The sequence below is a fragment of the Gymnogyps californianus genome, chromosome 5 (genome assembly GCF_018139145.2).
Source record: "Gymnogyps californianus isolate 813 chromosome 5, ASM1813914v2, whole genome shotgun sequence".
Lineage (NCBI taxonomy): Eukaryota > Metazoa > Chordata > Aves > Accipitriformes > Cathartidae > Gymnogyps > Gymnogyps californianus.
The window spans coordinates 1,798,819-1,817,085 of NC_059475.1; the positions used below are offsets into that span (position 1 = coordinate 1,798,819).

Consider the following 18,267-nt stretch of genomic DNA (forward strand, 5'->3'; position numbering starts at 1 on the left):
CGGCGGGCGGAAGGGGCGGTGGCGGCGGCGGAGAGGCCGCGCCAGGCCCCGCTCCCGGTGCGCGCCGCGTCCTGCCCCGGCCCTACCTCGCTCCTGCTCCGGCCTACCGACCCCCCGCCCGCCGCCGCCATGTCCTATAACTACGTCGTGACGGCGCAGAAGCCGACGGCCGTGAACGGCTGCGTCACCGGTACCGCCGGGGAGGCGGCGCCAGGACCCCCGGCCTAACGGTCGCGGCGCCGGAGGCCCGGCGGGGCCTGTGCGACCGTGGGGGTGATGGGGGGGACTGCGGGGCTTGGTGGGCACGGAGGTGCCTGTGCGGGCACCGGGGGCCTGGCGGGACACTGAGGTTCAGCGGGGCCCCGGGGGGCTGGGGGGTGCTGAGGCCCCTGGGGGGTTTGTGGGGCACTGGGGGGGGGGGGGGAGCCGGGGGGTTCCCTGCACTGTGGTGCCTTGGGGTGTGCTGGGGGGATCGGGGGGGGGAGCTGCGGGACCACTGAGGGCCCTGGGGGTGCCCTGAGGTTTGTAGGTGTGTTGTAGGGCACCAGGGATAGCCGGGGGGGGGGGGGCTTTAAAGTTTGTCGTGGTGCTGAGGGAGGTGGGGGGTGTCTTGAGTTTTCGGGGGGGGTGAGGGGGTAGTAGGAGCACGTTTAGGTTTATGGAGGTGGTGTGGGGCGCTGGGGTTGCCCTGAGGTTGCTGGGGGCGCAGTGGGGTTTCTCTGGGGGATATGGGCCAGGCTTGAGGTTTCTGAGAGCTCAGTGGGGTTTCGGTGTGTGTGGGTGAAGTGGGGTTCCTGGGGGGGGGGGGTTACAGAGCAGCAGAGGGTTGGGGTGCTGCGGGGAGAGGTGGCGTTCTGTCTCTGCATCTTGCCTGATTGCAAGGTTTTGGGGGTGTTGCAGTGTATCCTAGAGAGGCGGTATGGTGGAAAGGGCCCCAGGAGTGGGGTTCCCTGGGGAAAAGACGAGAAGTCAGAGCTCGGGGAAGGCAGTTGCTGAGGGGGCTGGGTGTCGTGGGCGGAAGGTGCTGGGGTTTCGGGATGCCGTGGCTGGGGGGGTGCTGCAGGGAGGCTGGTGCTCGGTCTGAGGCTGTGGGGGTGCGAACCAGACTCCCCAGGATCGGCAGGCTCTTGCAGGTTGTTCAGTGAGAGCACCCCAAGGTGCCGCCTTGTCGCTTCTTCGCGGCTCAACGGCGATTTCTCCTCTCCGTTTTCCAGGGCACTTCACCTCGGCGGAGGATTTGAACCTGCTGATCGCCAAGAATACGCGACTGGAGATCTACGTGGTGACAGCGGAGGGGCTGCGGCCCGTCAAGGAGGTGGGGATGTACGGCAAGACCGCCGTCATGGAGCTCTTCCGCCCCAAGGTGGGTGCGCTGCGGGGAGGGGGCTGCTCGCCAGCTGCCGGGGGGGCAGGCGCAGGCACGCCGGGGCCGCTGGCTCTGACGCCCTCCTGAAGGCACGCCGCCGCTCTGCTTTGGCAGGGGGAGAGCAAGGATTTGTTGTTCATCCTGACAGCCAAGTATAACGCCTGCATCCTCGAGTACAAGCAGAACGGGGACAGCATTGATATTATAACCCGTGCCCATGGCAATGTGCAGGTGAGTGAAGCTGCAGCACCTGGAAGGGGCAAAATCCCTTCCTTGGGGATGGTTTGACCTTGCCGGTGATGAGGGTGCGCCGAGGTGATGGGTTTCTGCCTTGTTATTTATGATTCTTTGCCTACCACTGACTCTGGTACGGTTCAACTGCTGCCACTGTTATTTCCAGAGGTTTTTGCCTGCAGTGATTCAGTCTCAGGCTCAGGGACTGAGGATATGGCTACAACTGTGTTCTCAGGGTAGTCTGCAGAATAATAAGGTTAATTTGAGGTACTGTAAAGAGAATTAGTGCTCAAAACTCAATGTAAAGTAGAATTTTCCCTGGGAAATGACTCCTCTGGTATTTTATGGCCGGTCTCTACACGCTGCATACCAGAAGCATGACTGCTGAAGTTACTCTTACCATCGTGGCTGTACAACTTTGTTAATAATTGTAGATGTTATCCATAGTTCTGTTTTATGTGGATTAAAATCACGCCTTCTGAGCAGGTCAGAAATCCACGTGTCTCTCTGCCTTTTTGTTAGTCATTAGCCAAATGATTTCCATCAGCTGTCAAGCCAAAATATCTTCCATCTGTTTCCAGGCACTGAGCTTCCACTGACTGACTGTTGGTGGAGCTGAGCAGGGGGTTACGGGCAGGAGATGTAGGTGGGCATGTCCTGTCAGTAACGCGTTCGTGTGTTTGGGGAAAAGTGTTTAATCTTCCCGTGCCACGGTTCTGCCTCGTGACATATGGAGATGCTGATACCGGCCCCCGCCGAGTAACGCTGAGGGGTCTGTGGAGGCTGATAACGGCGCTGGATTTCTGGAGGGTGATTTTTGGTCGTAGGTATCAAAGCACTTCATGGCAGCGGAGAGCGTCGCTCTCTGTCGGCGATAGAAAGCGGAGGCGCAGGACAGTGACGTGGCTTCTCCGAGGTCATTCAGTAGAGGGTTGGGATTAGAAAATCAGTTGCAGGGTCTGCTCTGGGAGCGCCTGGTTCCTAGGAGAGAGAAAGTGTGTGCTGTGGGAGCTCTGCCAGGCTCTCTGGTGGAAAGGACCTGCTGCTTTAGGCAGGAGATGCCTGAATCGCCTTTGGCTTGCCAAATGGTATTTTAAAGCCCGCTGGGAGGTGTGCAGGGAGTCCTTCCTCAGCCAAAGAGTGGTAACTCTTGTACCTACTATTCTCAAGTCCCACGTGGGGATCTTTTTCTAATGCTAATCACCCTTTCTCTTTCTCCTCTCCACGGATTTCTCGCTCAGGATCGCATCGGCCGTCCCTCAGAGACCGGCATAATTGGCATCATTGACCCAGAGTGCCGGATGATCGGCCTGCGGCTCTACGACGGCCTCTTCAAGGTCATTCCCCTGGACCGGGAGAACAAGGAGTTAAAGGCTTTTAACATCCGCCTGGAAGAGCTCCAAGTCATCGATGTGAAGTTTCTCTACGGCTGTCAGGCTCCGACCATCTGCTTCGTCTACCAGGTACCTTGTTCTTGATTGGTGACTCAGGTGGAAGGTGCTGGAGATGGCTGGTGCACCAGGCAAGGGGTTTCTAAAGGTCTTCCAAAGGGCTTGGAGCAGCAGCAGTGTCCTGGAGCCAAGGGAAAGCAGTGCTTTGGGCAGAGCAAGAGATGGTTCTGGCTCCTGCAGGCTCATTGTGTAGCCGAGGAAAGTCCGTGTTCCTCTGTGCTGCTTTTTTCCATTTCTGGGAGAGGGGAAGCAACGCTTTTCCACGGGAGAGCTGGGCAGCTGATGCTTCGGATGGGACGGTTTCCTTGTTAAACACTTGAGAGGAGAGCGTGGGTCTTTCCAGCAAGTGCTGAACACGGTGGATTAGAGCCGGAGTCAGTTGTTTCCTCTAGGCGCTGCTGTGAGACTTGAGCCTTCCTCTTAAAAAAAAAAAAAAAAAAAATAGGCAGTATGTCTTGTTTGGTATTTGGGAGGCCACTCCAGGAGTGTAAAGAGGGGCCATAACCTCTCCTGTCGCCTGGGTCCTCACAGAGGCAGTGTTTGTAGGCCCTTCTCTAAATGCTTATTTTGAACTAAGGAGCCTTTGCTGTGCTGACTGGGCGAGGGATTATCTTTGCTTTGTCAAAGTCGGGGCTAGCCTGGGCCGAGCTGGAAGTTCCTGGGATGGCAGCACAGGATCTGGTGTGAATTTAGTTCAGCTTCAGCATAGTTCTTAGCTCTCACGGTACGAGTTTGCCACTATAAACCCCATGGCAGCCGTGACTTGATTATTCCCTATCTATTTCAAAAGTCGCTGTTCTTATTTTCAAGAGGGGTGGGTGCTGTTGAACCCCGCTGACAGTTACTGAGTAGAGACGGGGAAAAATCACTTTGTCACCACGTAACTAAGGGTTGGGAGGGCAGCCCAGATTCTTCTGTGTCAGGACAGTGCTCTTCCCCTGCCCTGTGGGTAGCTGGTGCTCTCCCTTGTCACCTGAACAAATGTCAGCGTGCTCTCTTCAGCCTTGCTGGGAAGCGTCCCCAGCCGTAGCGTATCCTGCCCACCTCGCGGACGCTGGCGTGACGATTTAACGGTGTGCACAAAAAAGGAAGAACACAAGGAGGGGTTTGATTAAGAGGTTTTACCTGAAAAAGCAAAGGATTTTCAGCTATTGCTAATGCATAGGAACAAGCACGGTTTTCTTACAAAAAACACTGCCGTTCTTCTCCTATTTAGGGGAGAAGGGAGTCATGATCCCTTGTACGACAGAGTGGAGCCTGACCTGGAGGGCTGCGTCGTGCGCACTCTCACAACACGTGGTCGTCTTGTTTCTGTGTGACTGGGGAGCGTATGCGGGGACAATATTTTTATCCCATGCAGCTGCGCTGACTTTGAAACCTGCCGTCAGAAGGGAAGCTCGTAGCCGGTCTTCGCTCTAGAAATACGCGCTAAGGGTTGCTGGTTTTTTGTGTGTTTCTGGTTTTGACTCGCCGCCTGGGTGACTTCCTCAAAGCTAGGAAGCCTAGCAGTGGTGGTGTGCTGCTCTGAAAAGTGTTGAGTGTACCCGTGAGTTTGATTAGGACCGTTGCTGTTGCGTGCTGGGGAAACTGAGGCAGAGAGGGATGGACAAATTCTTGAACTCGGTGGCAGGGTCTGGGCAGGGGCGCGCCAGTTTCCACTCGGTGCTCAAGAGCATCATAAAGGAGGAGCTTGGTCATTCCATGTAGTCAGCGAGTAAAAAAGGTCTTATCTCGAGATGTGACATCTTTACAGATTAAATCAGAGCAAACCTGTTAATGGTTCATTCGTTATAAACAGGGATTGTATGAATAAAGAGTAAATTAATAGCTTGCTCCGTGTCTTAACACGAATACGAATTTTATCCTTGCAGCAGGAGCGAGATGTAAGTTCTGTCTGACTCATTAGGCCTTACATAAAACTCTGGCTTTGTTTTGGTCCCTGGGTGTCTGACTTGCATGTGTGTGGAGAGGGGAACGTTTCCAAGCTGCTGCTTTGATTCCTTCTCTATTAATCATTATCACAGGATTTGGACTGACTAGAATAGCGGTGTCTGAGATGATTTTTGTGTAGCTCTGAAACCAGAGGAAGATACCACAAAAAGGAGAAGTTCGTAAAAATAAAAAAAGGCTTGAGAGCTGCTGTGGCGTGGAGTAAAAAGGTCCAGAAATGTCAAAAGTTTCATTAATGACTCCTCTGCCATTTTAACAGCCCCACTTCAACTTTCTCCTCCCCACGGAGCTATTTCTCCTCCTGGCTTCCCCTTCTCTGTCAGCCGGTACTGCTCTTTGCTGCCCTCGGTGCTGCACCGCTGGCTCTCGCCAGGACATCGGGCTCCGGAGCGCCGTCAGTGAGGATGTTTGCCAAGCGGCAGAGGCTGTGAGGGATGAGCCAGGAGGTGCCCAGCTTTCCTGCGAGTGTTTGTTTACAGGGATACAACAGGGATCCCTGTTGACGGCTACAGGGATAGGGGAAAAAAAATGCTTTTGCTCAGATCTGGGAAGTGATGAGGCATAATAAATAAAACGATGAACAGTTCTTTTTAAGTAGTTCCATGAACAATGATACTAAGGAAACCTGGCTCCCTGTGATTTAGAGCCTTGTCTTAGCTTTTGAGGCATGAAATTGGTCAGTGGGTTATGTTCAAAGCCCTCTCCGTGCTTTGGGTGCTCGTACGTCTTTTCCCCATGCGGGTTCCCAAGCGCTTGTTAGCGTAGACCACCTTTCCCGTAGCGGGGTGCTGATTTGGGGGCCTCTTCTCCACCCACCGTGTATGTTGGCCAAGCCTGCATGGACTTGCTGCCTCGGAGACCTCTGTGCACGTCGAGTTTGGTTGAAACTGCCCGCCGGCGTAGGAATTACCGGAATGGCAGAGCCGTTGGGGGATTATCTGGTAAGCAGATTATGTTTCCTCAGAAAACCAGGCTGAAAGGCCTGAGGAACATCGAGATGAGAGCTCAGCTGCTCTGGCACCTGCGCCGCTACGGCAGAGCCGAATTCCTGAATGTCTTGCTGGAGCTGGAGGCGGTGGCGATATTGCGTAGTGCCACTCGTGCCCAGATTTGTAGAGCGGTGTGCGTCACATGAATACGAGTCCCAGAAAATCACTTGTATAAAAATAGTTTTCAGTCTCTTTTGGCACAGGGATTTATTCAAAGGCTGTTCTGCGTATGGATAAAGTTAAGGAGAACGTTAGCACGTGTATGTTCAGAGACACGTGCGGTTTGAAGGAGACTAAAGAGGAGGTGGGCAGGGTGGGAAGCCTCAGCAGCTCGCTGGTGATGGTGCTCTTGCAGGAGATGAGGGGGAGTCTCCTTGCTTCGCAGGTTGCTAGTCAGCTCTGCCTCTGGAGTCTCTGTTGCTGTGCCCGTGAGGCTGTCGTCAGTGTACGTGGTCATTTGTGGCTTCTCTTTCAGGACCCTCAGGGTCGCCACGTCAAGACGTACGAGGTGTCCCTGCGCGAGAAGGAGTTTAACAAAGGTCCTTGGAAACAGGAGAACGTAGAGGCTGAAGCCTCCATGGTCATCGCAGGTTGGTCCGTCTTTGTAAAAGATCTTCCCTCCCGTTTCTTCCTCAAGGCTGAACGCCTCGGTCGTGCCGCGCAGGTTCTCTAATAAGACATTTGTCTTCTCCCCTGTGCAGTGCCGGAGCCTTTTGGAGGCGCGATCATCATTGGGCAGGAGTCTATCACCTACCACAACGGAGATAAATATTTAGCTATAGCTCCACCTATCATCAAGGTGAGTGACTACTGAGATCTAGAAATGCATCTCATGTAATTCCTCTGTTCCCAGGCATCTCTTGAGAGTGCTGGGAGGGTATTGGGCTACTTGTAGCCAGGAATTTAAACTGCTCTTATCTCCAGGTGTAGTCTAATAAGGCCACTTATTCCCAGAGGTTTGGCGAGCGTGGGTTTTTCACGCGATGCCTGGTCTGTGTTTTTGGGGACTGAGGGACGTATGTGATCCTTGCACTGGCGGCAGCGTGTGCTTGCACTGCAGCCTGTGGCTCTGCTCTGCGTGGAGTGCTCGGAAATGGTGCAGGAAAGCTGAAATCTTGTTTGGGCCCCAGAGAAAGGGATTAATTAGGAGGTAGCGCGTGGTTTGGGCATGGGTCCAGGCCAGAGCCTGGTTGCATTTCAGGCAGCAAAAGATATGAGTGAACCCCTCGGAGACTTGAGTCCACCGGTGTATGATTGGGGCACTTGTTCAAAGGAAAAAAAGACTTACAGAGTTTGTGACAGAAGTTGAGCTTGTGGTTTTTGTCAGAGGGACGGGCCAGTTCCCACATTTAAACGGTGCAGGAAGCACAAATGGCACAGCTGAGGTGCCACTCGCGGCTGAAAGAGGGCTCGAACTATGATCAAAAGGTCCTTTTAAACTGGAAATAATGACGGGCTAGAAAAGAGCTACACATCTTGGGTAAAGAAATACTAATGTTGTTGCCTGAATGCCTACAGGCTCTCAGAGTGCTCCTGGAGCTCTGTGATGGAGAGCCTGTTACATTGGAGCAGGCGGAGCGAGTCGCCTGTGCTCTGCTGACGTACAGATCTGGGCCTTGACCTGCAAGCAGATTGCAGGAACATCTGTACTCAAGGCCAGCGGGATGTTTGCATACAATAAAGATCTGCAAGATCAGGATTTTTAAACTGAAACCAAATATGTTGACAGGAGGCCAGGCAGCATCCACCACACAGAACAAAATGTCTGCAGAGCTTGGGTCCGGAGATGCAGCAGGCTGGGAGCTCTGCAGGTCCCCAAAAACGTCCCTGCATCTGTGGAAAGCCCAGCGTTAGGAAAACAGGCTTTCTGATGGCATCTTTCCCAGGCTGTGAACAAGCTAGCGACGTGTTTAATTTAGGAACGTGAGGTGGTTCCTAGTGACCGAAAGTGAGACCGTTTGACCCCGGTACGATTTATTGAAGGACGAATCCAGCCCTCTCCCTCTACGCAGGAGGAGTGGGAGTCTGCTGTGGTTACAGGCAGCAGCTGGTGCGCTGTGGATGTGGTTGTTCTCTTCTGGCGTGTACCGAGGTGATCCTTGCTAGATGCCCGTTTCAACGGGTTCCTAAAAATTCCCTCCTCCTTTGCGTGCAGCAAAGTACGATTGTGTGCCACAACCGCGTGGATCCCAATGGGTCCCGTTACTTGCTGGGGGATATGGAAGGACGTCTCTTCATGCTGCTACTGGAGAAGGAGGAACAGATGGACGGCACCGTCACCTTGAAGGACCTGCGTGTGGAACTGCTCGGCGAGGTAGGACTCGGCCGCATCGCGTGCGCTGTCCCTGTCGCTTCTCACCGCGGGGCTGGGAGGCTCCACAGGCTGGAAATGCTCCGCTGAGGACTGAGTGGCAGGAACGGGGTCTCTTTTGGAGCCTGGGGTGGGGTGAATTTTCACAGTTGTCACAGCTCTGAACTTTCGGTGGCTGGGAAATTCCCTGTCTGGGCACTTGAAAGTTTACACCGTCTTCCCAGGTTTTTTGCCTAGTGCTTGTGCGCTGTTCCTGGGAGAAGTTTGGACTCTCTGCGGGTTTTGTAAAGGGATTAAATTCCCCTCCTGTGCCCTGGGTCTTTCTGTTGGGCTGCAGCTCAGATGTTGCGCTTGTGGGGTGTGGCAGGTTCCTTTTCATGCTAGTGGTGGTTCATCTGTGTCTTCCGAATTCCCAGACATCCATTGCAGAGTGCTTGACCTACCTGGACAATGGAGTTGTGTTTGTCGGTTCTCGGCTTGGGGATTCCCAGCTTGTGAAGGTACGTGGCGGCTGTCTTCTGGCTCAGTTGTGTGTTCAGACAGGATTCTGTACATATTTATTTTCATTATGGCCTCGAGAGGTGTATGTGGATAAATTTTCCTTTCTTCTCCTTGTCTGCCCTTACACGCTTTCCACTTGCTTGGTTTTGCTTGTTGAAAGCTGATGGTTGTGTTTATTCGTAGCTCAACGTGGACAGCAACGAGCAGGGCTCCTATGTAGTGGCTATGGAGACCTTCACCAACCTCGGTCCCATCGTCGACATGTGTGTGGTAGACCTGGAAAGACAAGGCCAAGGGCAGGTAACGTTGATTCTGCTTTTCTTTTCTCAGTGCTGGGGAGGTCTGGGCCGGCCAGATGTGTGCGTGGGTTGTCCATGGAAGGAAAAGACTGCAAACCATTTATTGAAGCATCTCAAAGTCTTACCTAGGTGCAGGGCTGGTATTGAGGTCTTACGCTGAAGAGTGGTATGAGTGGGGAGGCTAATTCTTGGATAGCCCTGTTCATGAGGAAGGGCTCGCCTTCGTGCAGTGGGGAAGGATCAGCTGCCAAAAAACTTCCTCTGAGAAGTGGAGAAGATGGGTGCCCCATCTTCCCCTGAGCCCATCGCTGCAAGGAGGATTGGGGAAGCTTCCCAGCAATGGTTGGTAAAGATAATCTGCTTTTCCTCCAGCTGGTCACGTGCTCGGGTGCATTTAAAGAGGGTTCGCTGCGGATCATCCGGAACGGCATCGGGATTCACGAGCACGCCAGCATTGATTTACCGGGGATTAAAGGTGCGTGAGGTGTTTGGTGCTCTCAGATACGACCTGCAGCCTGAGAGGGCCCGGTGGGGACACGTCGTGTGCACAGACCGAGGTTGGGGTGCGGGGCAGGGGGCTTGTCACCCGCCAGCTTTTGGAATATTCGCTGTGAGCGAATGTGGCCTCTCTTTGTTGCAGGCTTGTGGCCCCTGAGGTCGGACTCTCATCGTGAAACGGACAATACGTTGGTGCTGTCCTTTGTTGGCCAGACCAGGTAAGGTGGGGTTAACGCTGAGCCAGGCTCTCAGCCACATTTTGGAGCACGATAGAACCGGAGTTCCCTTTCCTGTTCAGGGTTCTTATGTTAAATGGAGAGGAAGTAGAAGAGACAGAGCTCACGGGGTTTGTGGACGATCAGCAGACTTTCTTCTGCGGCAACGTGGCACATCAGCAATTGATCCAGGTAATGCCAGTTCTAGGGAAATGCAGGTATGTCTCTCGTGGTGACCCTACAGCCCTTATTGATTGTGGGGCTAACCTGGATCTGTGCTGCTTATCAGGGGCAGGGTTTGCAGTACTTCCCTGCACCGACGTCAGAAGGGAGGCGTTGTTCTGGCTCTGAGCAGAGGTGTTCTCTCTCCCCAGATCACCTCTGCCTCTGTGAGACTGGTTAGTCAGGAGCCCAAAGCCCTGGTGAGCGAGTGGAAAGAGCCCAACGGAAAGAACATCAGCGTGGCTTCCTGTAACAGTAACCAGGTAGTGGTGGCTGTGGGACGAGCCCTGTACTACCTGGAGATCCGACCCCAGGAGCTCAGGCAGATCAGGTGGGTGCGCGTCTCTCGTCCTGGCCCGAGGGCTCTCAGCCTCTGCTGTCTGTCTTTTGGGCTCGAGACTGACACCTCTGTCCGCTTCTTCCTCCCTTCCAGCTGCACAGAAATGGAGCATGAAGTTGCCTGCCTGGACATCACCCCGTTGGGGGACACTAACGGCATGTCCCCACTGTGTGCAATCGGGCTCTGGACTGACATCTCTGCCCGCATCCTAAAGCTGCCTTCGTTTGAACTGCTGCACAAAGAGATGCTGGGAGGAGGTAGGGCTCTCCTGGGGCTGCCGGGTGGTGGCAGCCGTCACTGACCTGGCTGAGTCGTGAGTGACATCAGCCTTCTCTTCTCCTGCTCCCTGCAGAAATTATCCCTCGCTCCATCCTGATGACGACCTTCGAGAGCAGCCATTACCTTCTGTGCGCCCTGGGGGATGGAGCTCTCTTCTACTTCGGGCTCAGCCTCGAGACAGGTGACTACAGGGCCTAGCACTGAGCGGGCCGCTGGAGAGGGCGGCTGGGCTCCTGCCCTCTTACTTGCTTGACATGCTTTCTTTCATCCTTCTGGAGAGATCTCTCTTTTTCTTGCTTTCTCGCTCTGACGGGGTCGTGCTCAGGTGGGACTGGCTGTGAGCGCTGGGAGTTGGTGGATTTCTCCAGCGGACTCTGGAGAAAGGAGAGCGACGCTTACACCCATTCCTTTGCTGCCTTGTGCTGACAGCAAGATGCGTTTACCCGCACTCGTTTCTTCCCGCAGCGTTGCGGCCGCGTCGCACTCTGCTAATCCCGCTTTTGCGAGCTCTGTTGCGGCAGCTCCCAACGCCCGTGCTCCTTTTCTGCAGGCTTGCTGAGTGACCGCAAGAAAGTGACCCTTGGGACCCAGCCCACCGTCCTGAGGACTTTCCGCTCTCTGTCCACCACCAACGTCTTTGCTTGCTCTGACCGCCCCACCGTCATCTACAGCAGTAACCACAAGCTGGTCTTCTCCAACGTCAACCTGAAGGAGGTGAACTACATGTGTCCCCTCAACTCGGATGGTTATCCCGACAGGTGAGCCTGCACCTTGCCTTGGCGTGACACGGGGTTGGGGAGGTTTGGACTCTGCAGTGGGATCCTGGGATCAGCAAATGGGATCCTGGGATCAGCAAATGGGATCCTGGGATCAGCAAACGGGATCCTGGGATCAGCAGTTTTGAGGGGTGTGGAGGAGAGGGAGGTTCTTGCTGTGCCACCCACCTTACAAGTGCCGTTGCTCATGGTTTTTTTTCCCCCCGTACAGCTTGGCGTTGGCCAATAACAGCACCCTGACAATCGGCACCATTGACGAGATCCAGAAGCTGCACATCCGCACGGTTCCCCTCTATGAATCGCCCAGGTGAGCTGAGCAGTGGGAGGGAGCCTGGCTTGAGGGCCCACGCTCTGCTGCGTGGGACGAGGTTGGGGGAAGACTTGGCAGTCAGCGTTGCTGTTGTGGGCTCAGTTAGCCCGCAGACTGAATTGGTGGCTTGTGCCGAGAGCAGTCTGGGCAAGCGAGCAGCTCTGTCTCTTGTCTGCAGAGCCTCTGTGCTTTCCTCGGAGTGGCCTGTCCTGGCTCTCCTGCCCACACGGCTCTGTTTGTCCCGCAGGAAGATCTGCTACCAAGAGGTATCGCAGTGTTTCGGCGTGCTCTCAAGTCGTATCGAGGTGCAGGATGCCAGTGGGGGCACCACTGCTCTCAGACCCAGCGCCAGCACCCAGGTGAGGGGTAGCTGCTAGCTCCCTGAGCTCTGGGCTGTGGGTGTCATAGTTCCTCAGGCCAAACCGTGATGCAGATTTTTCCTTGGCAATCTTCTTTTCCAAAGCTCTGAGTGCAAGCTCTCCCTTTGGCAGCCTGGGAGGAGATGGGGTGGTAAGATTTCTCTGTGGTGGTGACAAGGGCTCTCTGTGCTGCTCTCTGGCAGCCTCGGCATGCTCACTGTTCTGTCTGATCACCTTTGGTTTTGGGTGCTGCTCCTTCAGTCTCCCTTAGAGGCTTCTGTTTGGTCTCAAGTGGTTTCCTTCTCCCAGGGGCGCAGGCACAAGTCCTCTTCAGGCAGTAGCTCTGGTGGAAGCCACGACACTGCCTAAACTCTTCTATTAATGCCGTTGCCCAGCAGTGCTACCTCTGCCGTGCACGTCACACGTCCCTGCTGCTGCAGGGAGTGTGTCCCTTTACTCAGGCCCAGGGAGCTCCTTGCTTCACCTTCTCTCCCATTCATTCTTCTGGTCCCCGGTTGCCTCAGCCCGTGTGGGACGTGCCGAGTAGTACGAGGATGTGACCCCATCTTACTGTGTCCTAGGCCCTGTCGAGCAGCGTGAGCACCAGCAAGCTGTTCTCCAGCAGCACAGCACCGCACGAGACGTCCTTCGGAGAGGAGGTGGAGGTGCACAACCTCCTCATCATAGATCAGCACACCTTCGAAGGTACCAGTCCCAAATGCTGGCCATACCCTAGTCCAGTTTTCTCCTCCAGGACAAGCCCATCAGCGCGTGGCTGAAACTGGTGATCTTCAGAGACTTGGGAAGATCTGTGATCTTGCCTGTTTCCTTCGGTCAAAGCGTTTTTCCTGGAGGAATGTCAGCCATAGGGCATAAGTTTAAGGCATAGTGGTTTTCGATGGCACAAGGTGGTGGTGGGGAATAGGAGAGGGGATCTCCAGGCAGCTACCTTGGACGTGTCTGAAGTTTTCACCTGCTCTTAGGCGAGTTGCTCTGCCCACGCGTGGAGGTGCTGCCTGCCGGGACCCGGGGGACCCAATTGTTTCTGCCTTTCCCTTTTTCCACAGTGCTTCATGCTCACCAGTTTCTGCAAAACGAATACGCCCTCAGCCTGGTCTCCTGCAAGCTTGGCAAGGATCCAAACACCTACTTCATCGTGGGCACCGCCATGGTATATCCCGAGGAGGCAGAGCCCAAACAGGGCCGCATCGTTGTCTTCCACTACTCTGACGGTAAGAGCAAGGTCTTCTCGCCTGGCTGAGTCCGGCTGCTTGAGGGAGATCGGAGATGAGCTCCTCGGGCCCAAGAGAGCTCACGTCCTGGTAACAGGCAGAGAGTTTTTCCTGAGGGGCCTGCTATCAGCTGCCCACAGACAGGATCTGTAGGTGCCGTTACTCCGCCGCAGGCTATCGCAGCGTGTTCCCTTTCCCCCCATCTCCTAGAGAAGCCCGAGAAGCCGAAGAATCCCTCACCAGAACTGGATTCTGGCATTTGCTTTCCGTGTGTCTGCCCCTGCTGTCGTGTCACTCCTGTGTTACTTGCCCACAGATCCTCCGAGAGAGTTTCTAGGGCGAGCGATGTTGTTTAGAGCAGCTCATCTGAATCCCCTTGGCTTGTCACCCTTGGGAACGCAGGGCAAATAACCGGGCGGTGCGTGGCTTTATTCCAGGGAAGCTGCAGAGCCTGGCTGAGAAGGAGGTCAAGGGGGCCGTGTATTCCATGGTGGAGTTCAACGGGAAGCTCTTAGCCAGCATCAACAGCACGGTAGGGCTCTCGCAAGACCCTGACTTGTTTTGGGAGCGCGTTTCAGAGCTGGAAGCTGCTCCAGCTATGCGGATGTCAGCCGGGTCCCCGATCTCTGGTGGGGAGTGTGTCCTGGCTGGCGTGGGTGTCCGTGCTGGCTCAGAGCTGTGTCCCTTCCTTCAGGTGCGCCTGTATGAGTGGACAGCAGAGAAAGAGCTGCGCACGGAGTGCAACCATTACAACAACATCATGGCGCTCTACCTGAAGACCAAGGGAGACTTCATCCTTGTGGGAGACCTGATGCGGTCTGTCCTCCTCCTTGCCTACAAGCCCATGGAAGGAAACTTTGAGGAGGTATCAATGCTGTTAAATAGTCGTGGTCGGAGGCGTGCTGGGAGCCCATGCTGCCTCTTTCAATAGGCTCTGGGCAGGGGGAACAGTGTTTAAGGTGATAAAAGAAGGAGCTTGGCTCACCCCACCTTGCCCAGGCCTTTGAAGACAAGGATGTAGGGCTGTGCAGTGAGGGCAGCGTCACCTGGACATGCTTTTAGTTGGATCCCTGTGGTTTCTGGAGGGACGGATCCCCGGGCTTCCAGGAAATCGGGCAAGGAATCAGCAGCCTTGAGAAGAGCAGGCTTTGGGTGTGCGATTGCTGCCTGCCAGGGGTGGGGAGCTGCCATCTGGACCGCCTGTTTGTACAGTTGGAATGGCTTTAGGTGCGACTGTAGCTGCATCTCTGTCAGCAAACGCAGCGTAGCTGGGGGGATGGACCGGGCACTGAGACAGCCTGTTAGAGTGACTCTGGGCACGGCTTTGGCACGGGCTGGTCTGCGTTCGCCCAGGGAGTGCCCTGGCATCGTCCGAGTGCCACTCGGACCGGGGCCGTCTCCAGAAGGCGCTTGGTGCCTTTCACGCTCAGCTGCTTCGTCTAGCGGAGAGGGACAGACTGGATCCCACCTTGCTCCTGAATGTTGGTGTTGGGTGAAATGAAGATGCTGGATCACAGGACAGGCCATCTGGGCACGCTGCATCTCCTCTTGTCCCCTTCCAGATTGCCCGGGACTTCAATCCAAACTGGATGAGTGCCGTGGAAATCCTGGACGACGACAACTTCTTGGGAGCAGAGAACGCTTTCAATTTGTTTGTGTGCCAGAAGGACAGGTGAGCTGGCTGCGAGGGGGATGTGGCAATGTGTGCCGGGAGGGAAGGGCTGATAGAACCTTCTGGTCTCCTCCTCCACATTACAGCTACAGAGGTACGTGTGTCAGGCAGGAAAGCTGGGAAGAGCATGCCCAGCTCTGAGGAGCAGTGAGGTGGGAGCAGGGGAAGCTTTCATGTCACCCCAGCACAGACTGAGCAGGGTGCTTTGGATTTCAGCGCGGCCACGACCGATGAGGAGCGCCAGCACTTGCAGGAGGTGGGGCTGTCCCACCTAGGAGAGTTCGTCAATGTCTTCTGTCACGGGTCTCTGGTCATGCAGAACCTGGGTGAGACGTCCACGCCAACACAGGGCTCGGTTCTCTTCGGCACGGTCAACGGCATGATTGGTAAGGGTCTGGATTCCCCAGCCTGAGCGGGAGGGTAACGGGTCCGCTTCCCTGCTGCTGAACCTGGCATGGGCTTTCCTCATGTCTCCGTTCTTCTCTGTTCCCCAGTCGAGCGACGCTCTGGACTGTACTCCCCTCAGAAACCTGCTTTTCTCTCTGGATTGCTTCCAGGAGAGGAAAATGCTCTGGCTTTCTTTGAAACTCCTTCCTTGTCCCAGCCCTCCCAGCCACCAGCTTCCAGCACAACTCCAGTCCCGGCAGCCCGCCAATCCCTTCCTGCTGGGAACTGCCGGGATGTCCTGGGACGAGCCCTGAACCTTCGTTTCCCTTTTGCCCTTTGCAGGACTGGTGACCTCGCTGTCGGAGAGCTGGTACAACCTCCTCCTGGACATGCAGAACAGGCTGAATAAAGTCATCAAGAGCGTGGGCAAGATTGAGCACTCCTTATATCCTTTCGCAGTTCAGTCAGGAGCCTGGGCCAGTCAGTGCTGGGGGGCTGGCTTGTGAATTCGGCCTGAGCCAGACGTGGGGTGGGGTTGGTGGTGGTTTATCTCCGTTGGGATGCTCTGGTGGCGAGCATACGTCGGCTGGAGAGGGTGGTGGTGTGTTTGCCAGGTGCCCAAGGGCTTTGTGCTCGCAGAGAAGGTGCCTGCGGTAGTGAGGAGCCTTATCTTGCAGGGTTTGAGGATGAATCTGGCTTTGTGGTAGCCCTAAAAACGTGGCACAAATTCTGTGATCCTCCTGACGCAGCGTTGTCGGTCTGTCTGGGGCAGCTGCTGTGTTCATCCGTAGTCCGGGGCTGGTGTTACTCCGTGTGGATTTGGCTCCTTGACGGTGGCACTTGGAGATCCTTTCACACCGAGCGCAAGACAGAACCGGCTACGGGCTTCATCGATGGTGACCTGATTGAAAGCTTCCTGGACATCAGCAGGCCCAAGATGCAAGAGGTGGTGGCAAACTTGCAGGTGAGACGGGTGATGGGAGCTTCGGCCCTTCAAAACTTAGCCGTAGGGACCCTGCTGAGGAATCCAGGCTGCATGGAATCGGTGAATCCTAAATGCATGCCTTCCTACAAGGCGATGATCTGGGAGCGTTCTGGGAGTGATCTGCTGACGTCTCCGTGCCCTGATGCCTTTTTCTCTCCTTGCAGATTGACGACGGCAGCGGCATGAAGAGGGAGGCCACCGTAGATGACCTGATAAAGATCGTGGAGGAGCTGACCCGGATCCATTAGCAGGATTCGGGGTCGTTCCCTAGCACCTTCCTCCACGTAGAGCAAAGGGAATCTTTTTCCCCACCTGCAGCTTGGGGACCCCCCGGCCGGCTGCACTGAACACCAGCGGTGGTGGCCCTTGCCCGAGGGGACGTGGGGGAAGGAGTCTCTGAAGGGGAGCCAGCTTGCTAGGGATTTGGGGGAGGTGTTGATCAGGCACCACATCATCGCCTGCTTGGATTCAGGAATCCTGCGGACTCAGCTGCTGACCCAGAACTGGGCTTCGCTGGTCGCCCTCGTTGGGTGACCGACCGGTAGCGCTCGGCTGATGCGATGCCCTTGCCTGGATTCACTCGTCACTGTTGTCTTTAGTAATTTTTGTTTTTTTCCTTTTTTTTTTTTTTTTTTTGCTTTCGGTTTCGTTTTTTGATCCTTTTTGATTCGTTTGTGGGGTTTTGTTTTTTTTTTTTGGAAGAGGAAGCCAAGCTGCCTCTAGGGTGAGGGCGAGGGCTGGAGGAATCATCTGGGGCTGGCGAGACGTGCGGGCGCGGAGGGGGAGGATGTCTCTACATCTGGGTGACGAAGCTGAGCGGGACGGCGCGCTCCTCTCTCTCTCCACAGGATCTGTGGCTCGCTCAGGGAGGGAAGTTCTGGGAAGCTCAATCAGTTGTTGGTTTCTGAGTTTTACCAAATAAAGTAGTCCAAGAGGAAAGGTCTGTCTCCTGGCGCCGAGCTCCTCAGCGTGACGGCAGGGGTGGTACCCGCTGTGCGGAGCCGTGTCCTCGGCCGGCCGGAGGGACCCCCCCTTTCCCAAGCCAGGGCGGTTTCTGGAGGCATTCCTTACGTTGAAACGCGGTCCCATTGGTGTCGGCAAGAGCGGCGTTGGGGGGGCAGCAGGCTCAGCGCATCGATCCGCCGGTGCCGGGTCGTGTGTCTGTTTTCCAGGCGCGTTTTTATGGCTTTTCTTTGACTTCAGGAAATTTTTAGTTTCGCCTCTTGGTGCGGCCTCATGCGAACAGGGTTGGCAGCGGTGTTGCCAAGTGCCCCTGATGCGGAGGCACGTCCTTTGCCGAATTTTTGAGGAGACCTTGACCGTGTACATCCCTTTCGGAAGAAACGCATCTCTGCGGCTTGCCTCTCCCCTGCAGCCGTCCTTGGAGCGGCGCGCTTCTCGGCAGCTTGTGGGCCCGCTTTCCGTGCCGGCGGTCGTGCGGAGCTGGGAGAGGAGACGGCGTAACCACACAGCAGTGCTCACCACCCTCCTGCGACCCTGGGAGTGCCCGTCCCTGGCAGCGACCGGCGTTAGCAGCGCAGCGGATGGGAGTCGGAGACCCTTCTGCAACAGCCCTGCCCTTTGCTTTGGGTCCCCTCCTGCGGAGCTGAGGGATTGAGGCTTGATTTTTTTTTTTTTTTTTTTTTTTTTCCCTCCCCCTCAGCCTCTCGTCGTCGCATCGTCCCGCTCTGGCCGCTGATTCCCGGTGTTCTCACTCCTTGCGATCAGCCTGGCTTTGTGAGCGACAGGGAGACTCATCCTTCTCCCCCGTGGGCAAGAGAGCGGGGAGCAGACCCCCCCTTTGCTGCTCCCACAGGAGGGCTTAGTGCGGGAGGCTCGTGCGGCTGCAGCTCTGCGGGGTGTTCCACCTGCGCTGGGACTGGCAAGAAGC

General features: G+C 55.6%; 1 protein-coding gene across 1 annotated transcript; it reads left to right on the forward strand.

Moving 5' to 3' along the window:
- The first annotated feature begins 97 nt into the window (after window positions 1-97).
- Window positions 98-17,313, forward strand: DDB1 (damage specific DNA binding protein 1). The gene is made up of 27 exons (XM_050897204.1): window positions 98-190; window positions 1,215-1,363; window positions 1,481-1,597; window positions 2,842-3,063; window positions 6,466-6,580; window positions 6,692-6,789; window positions 8,146-8,304; window positions 8,718-8,801; window positions 8,986-9,102; window positions 9,474-9,576; window positions 9,742-9,817; window positions 9,898-10,006; window positions 10,189-10,367; window positions 10,470-10,633; window positions 10,729-10,836; window positions 11,206-11,413; window positions 11,643-11,738; window positions 11,989-12,100; window positions 12,682-12,805; window positions 13,168-13,332; window positions 13,770-13,864; window positions 14,027-14,197; window positions 14,895-15,004; window positions 15,221-15,390; window positions 15,734-15,836; window positions 16,232-16,355; window positions 16,541-17,313. The coding sequence occupies exons 1-27, from the start codon at window positions 130-132 to the stop codon at window positions 16,622-16,624; spliced, it is 3,423 nt and encodes a 1,140-aa protein (XP_050753161.1). The 5' UTR covers window positions 98-129; the 3' UTR covers window positions 16,625-17,313.
- The last annotated feature ends 954 nt before the right edge of the window (window positions 17,314-18,267 follow it).

Coding starts and splice junctions, on each gene's coding strand:
- DDB1 (XM_050897204.1), top strand. CDS start 130: ATGTCCTATAACTACGTCGTGACGGCGCAGAAGCCGACGGCCGTGAAC. Junction 11,739..11,988: donor CCCCTCTATGAATCGCCCAG/GTGAGCTGAGCA, acceptor TTTGTCCCGCAG/GAAGATCTGCTACCAAGAGG. Junction 15,005..15,220: donor TTTGTGTGCCAGAAGGACAG/GTGAGCTGGCTG, acceptor TTTGGATTTCAG/CGCGGCCACGACCGATGAGG.